Source organism: Azolla caroliniana, unplaced genomic scaffold (assembly GCF_043228905.1).
Source record: "Azolla caroliniana isolate FFs.n. ecotype wild unplaced genomic scaffold, voAzoCaro1.0.p SCAF_1241, whole genome shotgun sequence".
Classification (NCBI taxonomy): Eukaryota; Viridiplantae; Streptophyta; class Polypodiopsida; order Salviniales; family Salviniaceae; genus Azolla; species Azolla caroliniana.
Window position 1 is genome coordinate 1 of NW_028231676.1, and position 10708 is coordinate 10708.

At 37.5% G+C, this 10708-nt stretch overlaps 2 protein-coding genes across 2 annotated transcripts; both read left to right on the forward strand.

Annotated features, from left to right (window-relative positions):
* Window positions 1–1964: 1964 nt before the first annotated feature.
* On the forward strand, window positions 1965–6478 carry LOC147847290 (uncharacterized). Its single transcript, XM_087339352.1, has 4 exons — window positions 1965–2291; window positions 5419–5512; window positions 5638–6189; window positions 6453–6478. Exons 1-3 carry the CDS (start codon window positions 2214–2216, stop codon window positions 6159–6161), a joined length of 696 nt encoding a protein of 231 aa, XP_087195478.1. The 5' UTR covers window positions 1965–2213; the 3' UTR covers window positions 6162–6189; window positions 6453–6478.
* Window positions 6479–9061: 2583 nt separating this feature from the next.
* On the forward strand, window positions 9062–9795 carry LOC147847291 (uncharacterized). The gene has a single exon (XM_087339351.1). It carries the CDS (start codon window positions 9066–9068, stop codon window positions 9555–9557), a length of 492 nt encoding a protein of 163 aa, XP_087195477.1. The 5' UTR covers window positions 9062–9065; the 3' UTR covers window positions 9558–9795.
* Window positions 9796–10708: the final 913 nt, after the last annotated feature.

Consider the following 10708-nt stretch of genomic DNA (forward strand, 5'->3'; position numbering starts at 1 on the left):
CAAATCCCATCTAAGCTCTAAGGTGTGAGTTCACGAGTGGACTACTACTGTGAACTACTCTCATATGCAATAGAAAGTTTGTTTTTGGATATACATATATGTGATTGTAACTCTATATGCTATCTAATCAGTTCTCAATATTTCTAAGAATAGAGCTCTTTTTTTCCGTTTCCGTTTATCTCAACTTCAAATATATAACATAAATTGATTTTCGATAGTATGGGACACTGATGGCATTTTATGTTCATTTTTGTCCTCCACTCAGGGGGGGTCATTGATATTAAACACCCTTTAACCATTATGCTCTTAATCTTAATATTCATTACAAATTTTTAGTATTTTGATTCTGTGAATACTTGTAGTAGATGACATTGCCAAGGTAGGGTGAAAGCCTTGCAATTAATGACATGAAGTTGGAAACAAAATCATTGATCTAGACATGAGGCGAAATGCTTATTGAGGGTTATAGTTATAACGAATTAAGATATGATTCTATAAAGAATTAAGAATCATGATTGAGTATATTCATAGGGGAGATAAGTTAGATGGTATATGAGAGCAGATACATGGTATATTGGAGAGTGAGTGAGATATCAACTAGAGTATCCATGTCCCTTTGATTGATCATTCCATGTGCACTTGCAACGAAGTGCTCACCAATCTATATTGATTGGAGAGTGAGTGAGATATCTAAAGTATCCACTTCAATACATACACAATATCTCCCATCTATTTATTATCACCAAGGGGGTGGACATTCAGAACGCATTTTCCGAGAAATGTGTCTAGAGAAACAAAGTATATTGGGCTAGACATCTCGACGAAGACTATTCTGTTCACCTTCACGTCCAATGCCGTCGATGAAGAGTATTATGATAAAAAGCCTTTGTGATCTGGTGCCTGCCTAGGAGGCTCGCAAATGAATGATCGAAAGGCAACGACCTCTCAGCCTCAAAGGTGAGGTCGACAACGCAAATGATGGTGTGTGGACCTTTAGGTTACATACATACATCATACATACATAGTACATACATACATACATACTACACATACATACATATATACATACATTCATACTACACACACATACACACATACATACATACTACACATACATGCATACTATACATACACACATACTATGCATACATACTACACATACACACATACTATATTGTACATACATACATACATACATACACACATACTGTACATACATACATACTACACATACATGCATACTATACATACATACATACATACATCATACATACATACATACATACATACATACATACATATGTAAGTATGTATGATTGATGGGTTGATTGGTTATTTTTAGGTCAAATATGAAAATTTCATTCATTCTTCTCTTTTTTGTTCTGTTTTTTTTTTCTCTCTCTTGGTGGTGGGTATGTTAATGTGCCCTTTGATGAAATGGAAAACAGGAGAGAGAGAGAGGAGAGAGAGAGAGAGAGTGTAGAGAGAGAGAGAGAGAGAGAGAGAGAGAGAGGAGAGAGAGAGTATAAAAACAGAGCAGGCCCCCCATTTCCATGGTTTTTTTCCTTCTCATGTGGAACAGAGAGCAGGGGACAAGCTGTTGCCTTTCTTCTTTTTTCATGCACAGAGCAAGGACTCCCTAACCCTAACCCTAACCCTAACCCTAAACCCCTTGAGTAATACATCCCCCCCCCCTCCCCCCATCGCTTGCTCCATCACCATTTCCCGGGAAACCCTAACTCCCCCACCCTTACCATTGCAGCACAGGAAGCTCTGTATTGCATCTTAAAATCGCGCAGATTGATCACAAGGTCTGCGAAGCCTTAAGCTCATCGCCTGCTCTTGAAAACCCTTATACGTTCAAAGAAAACAGAGTCGCAGGTGACCCTGAGGTAGGGTTGTTTTGTTTTTGGGCTCTCCACATTGGACCAGAAAAAAAGCAAAAAAAGAAAAAACCTTTGGACCAAAAGATCATCGTGAGAAAACCTTGGGTTTCAACTTTGAACTACTTTGTATAGCTTCAAGAAAGAGGGAAGAGGGGCACCATTGATATGCAGATGTAGGGGGAGAGAAGGGTCTCGAGAACGTGGATATATATATATATCTATATATACAGAAACAGCAAAAGAGAAGAAGGTTGGATGTATTGACATGGTTTGTTGGAGTATCAATCGGGCTGAAAGAGGAATATCCAAGGAAAGAGTTATCAGACTATGTCTCGTTGCTATCCATACCCGCCCCCGGGATATGAGAAGAAGCCTCATGTGATCGAACTAGTGTCATCTCCAAAGGTTTGCAACCCTTCCTATTCACGTACATGTCCTTGTTTTATGTATCAAATGGCTGCATTGCCGCATCATATAGATGTTGTAGGCCATGTTGATGTTCGATTTTGATACATTCTTCATTCTGAAACTAGGGTTTAATCAGGAAGGTTGAATATTCCTCCTAAAATCGCACATATCCACACATACTAGATGTGGTATGCCATGTCAAATGCTGCCTTTGGCATGCTTCCTAATGACCAGGTTTTATGGCTAAAGGTTTTGGATCCTTCCTTTCACGTATGTTCTTTTCTTTTGATGTCCAATGGTTACATTAACACATCCTAGTTGTTGTATGCATGCCGTGGAACGAGAGTTGGCGTGAAAGGCTTAGATCTTTCTATGTCCTATGATTGCATCATCATATCATGTAGCTATACCATGCCGATGTTGTCTTTGATAGTCTTTAGGCAAAAGTGTAGTCATCATGAAAGGCTTAGATCCGCCTAATCATATACAGTTTTTCTTTTGATATTCTCCATGTGAAACGATGATTGGCATGCACATCCTAGACATGATCTGTCACGTCAATGTTTTTCTTACTATTATGAAAATTTGTAAACCTAATCTCATTTGTTTTTGTTTTGATACCCCATTGTTGCATCAATGCATCATAGATATGATATGCCATGTCAATGTCAATATTTCCTTTTCGATTACAATGGTGTAGTCATGATGCAAATTACCAAATGTTTTGTCATCCTGATTGTATATGTTTTTTTTGTCGATGTCCATAGCACATGGTATTATATGCCATGCCTGTATTGCCTTTGATATTCTTTGAGTGATGGATGAAATAGTCATGGCACAAATCACTAAGGGCTGCAATCCTGATACGACATTTTTGTTTTAATATCCCATTTTTTGCATCCACGTACAGATGTGGTATACCATGTTATTGTTGCTTTTGAGTTTTCTTTGCGCACTGTGACCAGTGAAGGGTCATATACAGATAAACTAGGGCAATCACCAAAGGTTTTGATCGTCACTATACTGCATTCTTGTTGAGGTCTGTGATATCCATCTATTGGACCAGTGCATCTTGAATGTGGTATGCTATATCAACATTGCCTCGGTATCCTTGTGAGATGAATAAAGCAGACTGATGCTTTATAAATTCTCACCATTTTTATTACTGCATGACTGTATCATTGCTTTGGACATTTTGCTGCAATGCATATCAGATTCACTATCATGTGATGCATTGATGGTGAGAATATGCCTTTAAGCAGCATAATAGCATGTAAGTAGATATGAAATGGTATTCTGGAATGCCCATCATGAGTGCTAAGGTTATCATCAAAGGCTAATCATAGTGGCATGTTATGTGAAAAATAGCAACAGATACTTTGGAAAAGCTTGTTGTTTGATCACTGCTTTTTTTCATTGACCACTTACTGCAGCAATGTGGTTTGATGGTGAAAGTTAGTATTATGTGGAGAATTACTCTGTAAATAGATATGGATAGTGCAGAAGAAAACTCATGTGTAGCTAAGTTTATCACTAATGGTTTGTGATCCTAGTTAAGTATGCATCAAAGGTGTTGTATGGCATGCAAATATTTCCTTTGGTATTCTTTAGTAATGGGTGACATAGTCATTATGCAGATGAAATCGGGTTATTCACTGAAGGTTTATGATCCGTGTTGATTCTAATATGCAATTGTTGCATCAAAGACAGGGCATGCGCTAGCAATGTTTCTTTTGACATTTTGAGTGATGGATGATTTCGGCATCACGGCTTGTTACGTCTTAATGACCAATGTTTCGCAAGTTCTAGCTGTTTCTGTTGATCCCTGCTAATTGTATCATTGCTTCCAAACAAATCCTTTGCATGCTTGTCAGTGTTTGGGTATATGTAAATAAAGCCTTGAACAGTGTAAGCTTTGGATGTGTCATCAGGTTAAATTTGGGATCATTCTGGAAACCGAGGATGTGGGTGAGAGTTGAACTCTTGAGGTTTTGCTTACAGGGCAATATTGGCTTGAGAGTTGTTTATTTAGGCAAAATTGGACCCTCTGCAGAAAATGGATAAAAGTTAGGCATTTGACAGCGTTAGAGTACAAAAAGTGAGGTTCCATTTTTATCGTGATGCTATGTAAATCTGTCAACTGTTAAAGGAAGTGAGAAGCAGTATATTCGTGTGGAAAGCTGAATATGAAAACTAAAAATGTATTCAAACTGAAAGGAATGTTGACGTGTGATTCCATTTGTGAAGAGTAATTTTCTTATTCCAGATACCATGCTGCATTCTTGTTATTGAGGTGCAGATAAACTTGATTTACATCTTTTGTGTTCTGAGTAGTTCATTTGGATTAACTTCTTCTGTAGAATTAATTTAGCAAATACTGATGTCTGTATGCTTTTATCTTCTTATAGGGGCATGATTTAATCATTCTTGTATCTTTTATTATCATTATAATGCTGAAACTTCTGGGGTTATTTGGTTGGCTTTGGTTCTCTAGTCATTAAACGACACCTCCACACTCACTTTCTCTCTCTTCAGATATGTAGACAGGCACACTCATCCCATGTGGAGTCAGTTCTGGTAATCCCAATTCTGCTGTGACTAGAACTTAGAATTTTATGCCGAGTGTTCTGTTGTTAATAGGATTAGATGTATTGACATGAAAGGTTCTCTTACTGATGATATTCATCGGAGGTCTGCTCATGTGTCTGCCTTCTGTGGGGGAGTGTACCAAAATATGAACTTGTGGGAGTGTCATAGAACAATGAGCTACGACGATGAAATACTATATGCTCATTTGACACTTACTGCTTGCTGAGTGTCAAGTCAGTGCAAATCAATGGACATTTGCTAATGATATTCACTGCACCTATATTGTCCACTAATGTTGTTCTTGGATACTGATATTTTCTTCATTTATGTAACTTGAAATCTGTGGTTAGTTATCATGTAGGATTTAGATTTCAAGCCAAAGTTTTGTTGATATTTTTACTGTAAACTTTGAATTCTGTGTGTTAGACTGTCTTTTAAAATTACAAGGTATCCCAAATAGTATCTCAGTAGTTTTCACCATCAACTGACATATGCAAAGTGTTCTAACTTTTTGCAATATTGTAAGAGAATGCAGAAAGATAAGCACAAGCACAAAGATAAGGACAAAAAGGACAAAAAGAAGAAGAGGAGGAGAGACAATGAAACAAATGGTGACAGCTCACATCGTGGTAAGGAAAAATTATATTTGTTCCTCCACTTCTCCAAGAACTACATCAGCCAAAGAAAGGAAGGCTTTGCATCATTACCCACCTATTTAACATTTGATGGGTCTATGATGCTTGTGCTTTGTCAGATAAAGACAAGCGATCAAAAAGAACTCAACATGGAGGCATTGATGAGGGGATTAGGTCGACAAATGGAAGGCCATCATCTGATGCAAACACAACCACTTCAGCGGCTGCACATGAAACCATCACTATTCCAAGAAAACAAACTGATATTTCTAGAGATACAGTGTTCCCAGATGGGTTGCTGATTGCACATAGGGGGAATGAACCTGATGGTAAAGTGGGTAATCATCTTTCCTTAATACCCCCTCCAGCAAGGGCGGCAAGTAACGGTAGTACTGCATCATATGATCTAGTATCTATTAAACCAACTTCTCAAGTTGAAGATGAATTAATAAGGCAAGAAGCACAAGCTACGAACACCGAGAAGGTGTGGTCTGCAATTGATGATGAGGAATGGCTATCTCTTTGTAAACCATTGAATCAGAAGAAAAACATAGAAGAAGGTGAGGTGCCGGAGGTGTGGGCTGAAGTTGTATATTTGCCGTCAGTTGGTATCCATGCGTTGCCGTATGTTGTTCCGGATTGATAAACCCTCTTTGTTGCTGTCAAAGCAGGTGATTGCTATAAAATCCATTTAGGGCACCAAAATACCGCTAACTTGCTGGGTATTTGCCAAAATACCCCCAAGTTTTCAAAAATAACTAGATTGCCTATTCCGTTGTGCTAAATTTTGAACTGTGGGTATATTTTGATAAGTATCCAACAATTAGAAAGGTTTTTTGGTGTTTTTCCATATAATATATGATGAGTTGATAGATTTCTGGTTTTATTTTTCTGGTTGAGCTCGATTATACTGATGCAGTATTGTTTTTCTCAGAAATATTTTAAGCTGGTGATCCACACACTACCTGAGGGCCACAAAGAAGTCAAAGCCAAACTATATATAATAGCTGCATCATCGGTAGCTATTTTTCTTGACTCCGAGTGTGCCTTAAAACAAGTAGAGAATTATATGCCCGACTTTTCACCCCAAGTTAAAGGCAGTAAGATCAGCAAAGCTGATCACCATCTTTCTGGTGTGAGAGTGACCAACCATTTCAGCCTCTTCCAATTTTCTGGCATATGATATTGGAAATTTTCTGCCGTTTTTTTCAAGCCTCGGAGTATCCTGCTATTCAAGCTAACAGCCTTGGGATTTTTCAGTGAGAGAGGACAGCTACTATTGCTACCTCTGCAATTTTCAATCCTCGGAAACATAGTTGAAGTGCATTCATCATGCGAATTAGTGATGAAAGAAATGCAAGAAGCCAGCGAAGAGACTCCTTGCTTTGATATGACGATTCAAATGAGAACATAATCAATCAATAGAATGAGTAATGCTATGGTGCCTACAACAGATATTGGATTATGTTAACTGATGCCATTTGAGAGATAATCAATATATATGGTGTTTTCGAGCGATTACTTTTGGTGTACGTCTGCCCTTGCTCTTAATGATTTACAAACATTGAATCTGCTTTTGCTATGGTTTTTCTCTTGCCTCCTAGAGTTCTCAGCATCCTGAAGTTCTGTTTCAGTGGCTACCCTCGGCAAAGATGAGGTTAATGTGATTGTTTTGTACCAGCTTCTATTACATATCGAACTAATCAATTGCTTGTAAGGCCTCATGCACATAGGGCAGGCCAAAAGAGAAGACAAAACATCACATGCTTTTTTAAGGTGGAGGTTGGTGGATCTCATGGAGATTGTGTCAAAACTCTTGTAACAATCATAATTGCTAATATTATAAATTGGAATGGAAATTTTGGTGGTTTATCTTGTCAAACTTTAATTTTGAATTACCTGGTCAACTGAAAATGTGGAATTGTTATGTGAAGTCTGTTCCATATTTTATCATATAATATGAAGTTTAAGGTTTCAGTTATCCATTGGTGGAAGGATACAAAAAATAATTGTGGTGTGCATGTGTTCCTTTGTGCCACCCTTTTTAGCTAAGCCAACCCAAATGGGTACCTTTGTATCAACTATAAATTGAGTAAGAAGTAGAAGCTAATTAGGCTGGTTTTGATCTCTTATGTGCATTTCACAATATTGATTGGAAAGTTAAATGTGCCTTTGTATGACAATCATCAACTCCAAATGTTTGATGGACCATTAGGAAAAGCTTATAACTGTGTTGCTCCACGCACATTTGAAATAAACCTTTCCAAAACTTATTTGGACTGATTGTAAGCTAGTCGAGTAACATATAGTAAAATGTGAGTCTTGCTGTTTATGTCTACAATTTGCATTGTGCATTGGAATAAAGAGAAAATTTATGCCAAGAAGGGAACTTTTGAGTGTTATATGCCAATGTCTATAAACAAAGCTTATATCCAATTGCACACATATAGACTTTATTTCTGTTGAAGTGTATACATACACATTGCATACAATTTTTGTTTAGACATGTTTACACATATAGACTTACATGTATGGACATTACTTTGTAGCTACATGCATATATACATACACATACACACACATAAAGGCTTACAATTCATCGTTTTTTAAAGTTTTGTTGGAGATGTGTAGTCTGTTTTGCTTTTCCCAACAAAGATTTATGATTGGAAATATAAAGTAATAAAGCATGATCTTCTGGTTAATATATCATGTAAACAACTCCAAACTTTGTCTTTTAAGGTCGAAATATGAACGCATCGATAGATATATTTGCACACATATATGTATTGCGTTGTAAATGAGTTCTATATTCAATTTTCCACATGCATGTACATACATACATACATACATACATACATACATACATACATACATACATACATACAATCATGCAATCATACACATACATACATACATTCACACATGCATACATTCATATATACACATACATACACACACACACATAAACACATGCATACATTCATATATACACATACGTACACACACACGCACACGCACACACATACATACATACACACACACACACACACACATATACATACATACACACACATAAACACATGCATACATTTGTATATACACATACACACACACACACATATACATACATACATACACACACATAAACACATGCATACATTCATATATACACATACATACACATAAACACATGCATACATTCATATATACATACATGCACACACACAACTGTCATCTCTGAGATACTTGAGCTTCTCTTGATTTCTCCGAAATGGCCCCAACCTTTTCCGTATCTCCCTGAAATTCCCATCATCATCAATCCTAGAGAGAGCGGAGGGGGAGGGAATGAATCGAATAGTGCACATACAACACAAATCGGTCAACGACTTGATAGGTGGGTGGTTTCAAGGAAACAATGAGAAACTTAGGGGCATCTTGTATAGAATAAAGGAAAACTCAGGGGCATCTTGTATAGAATAAAGGAAAACTCAGGGGTATTTAAGATATATGTGCAGAGATAATCAATCATAGGTAGCACAGAGATGAGATGAACAGAGTAAGAGTATATTGTTGTTGTAGAAGGATCCATGGCTACTCTGGTTCCATCATCATCATCAGAGATCAGAGGCGCCCTCTGTCTCTTCACAGTGGACCAGACAATTTAGAAGAGCTGCTTGACAAGCATGTGGTCTCTGGGCGCAGCAAGAAACCCGATGATGACGATGAAGCTCGGCGGCATCGCTTGACAAGTACCAGAAGGGAAGCCCTCTCTCTCTACAGAGATATCCTTCGTGCCTCACGATTCTTCTTGTGGCCTAATGAGAAAGGTGTCCTTTGGAGAGATGTGTTGAGAGCTAGTTCAAGGAAAGAATTCGAAGATGCGAGATTCGAACAAGATCCTGAGATTATAGCTCGGCTTCTCGTCGGCGGCAGAGATGCCCTCCAACAAGCTGTGGAGAAGGCTATCAAAAAGCAAAGTGCCCAAGTCCCTAAACACCCTTTTTCTTTGTCTAATTCTTCGCCAGATCCTGATTTGTGACAAAACAAAATGGTAGATTTTTTTTTCCCCTGATTTATCATATGAAGTTCTATGTACACATACATACATACAAATACACATACCTGCACGCACATTCATATTTGTCTTCTGAAGTTTTTAATGGTAGTCAATCTGTATGGAATATTTTGTGTGAAATCTGTCCAGAATTACGCATTTATACAACAGATTAGTAGTCAGCATGGAATCAATGAGAAAATATGGATCTCCTTTTATGCCACTTGCAAAATGTTTTTGTTTCAGATTATTCCACATAGTTCAAATATAAAACAAAGCCAATCTTACAGATTCAACTATAAGGGGGGGATGTCAGATTAAGGAGGGAATGTAAGAGCCCTTATATTTATGAATTCTGAATTTGGATTCCATTACATTGAGAGAGAGAGAGAGAAAGAAAGAAAGAAAGATATATTAACGCCTTTTAAGAGGCCAAAATGGCCTATAAGACCAAATAAGATATTACAAAATTAGAGATCAAAATTGGTGTATGATACAAATCATGATTACATATAAGGGTGAATTCATGATATCCATTCTGAAACAGAAATAAAAGCTCTAGATTTCCTACACTATCGATCAAATTTGACCTATGACCCAATCATGTTTATAAATAAGGGTGAATTCATGTTATCCATTCTGAAACAAAAATAAAAGATCAAGGTTTCCTAAATATCCATGATAATGACCGTAAGCATGCAGTTAAATAATTGTGGAAATGTCAAGTGCGTAATGAATAGGTATGTGTTAAGTAGTGGTGAGAGAGCATTGTATCAAAGGTTGGTTGGTACAATGGAGTGAGGCTATGACGAAGTTCACTGAGTGCAATTGAGTGTCCTCGGGTGGTTTAGACATGGCAAGCAATGATCCTCCGAATTTTTGTGATGGTATGGTTCTGGTGCTTTTTACCCTGGTACTACTTGTAAGTCTCTATGGTCATCAGCATTCCTCTTTTCGTTCTATGATGAATCTTCAGCACATTCTCAGTGGAGGTGTGGGATGAAGAAGAAGTCAATGATATGTGATTGCTGTTGCATCCTGTGTGTAATATAAGGGCTGATTCCCCGTGTTTTCAAAGCTCAAGAAACCTTTGGCCAAAGTGCCATGGGTCAGCTTTCTTCATCATCTGCTGAATG

Excerpts from the sequence above, each read along its gene's own strand:
- LOC147847291 (XM_087339351.1), top strand. The coding sequence starts at position 9,066 with ATGAACAGAGTAAGAGTATATTGTTGTTGTAGAAGGATCCATGGCTAC.
- LOC147847290 (XM_087339352.1), top strand. The coding sequence starts at position 2,214 with ATGTCTCGTTGCTATCCATACCCGCCCCCGGGATATGAGAAGAAGCCT. Across the intron at positions 2,292-5,418 it reads AACTAGTGTCATCTCCAAAG|AAAGATAAGCACAAGCACAA; the intron begins GTTTGCAACCCT and ends AAGAGAATGCAG. Across the intron at positions 5,513-5,637 it reads TGGTGACAGCTCACATCGTG|ATAAAGACAAGCGATCAAAA; the intron begins GTAAGGAAAAAT and ends GTGCTTTGTCAG.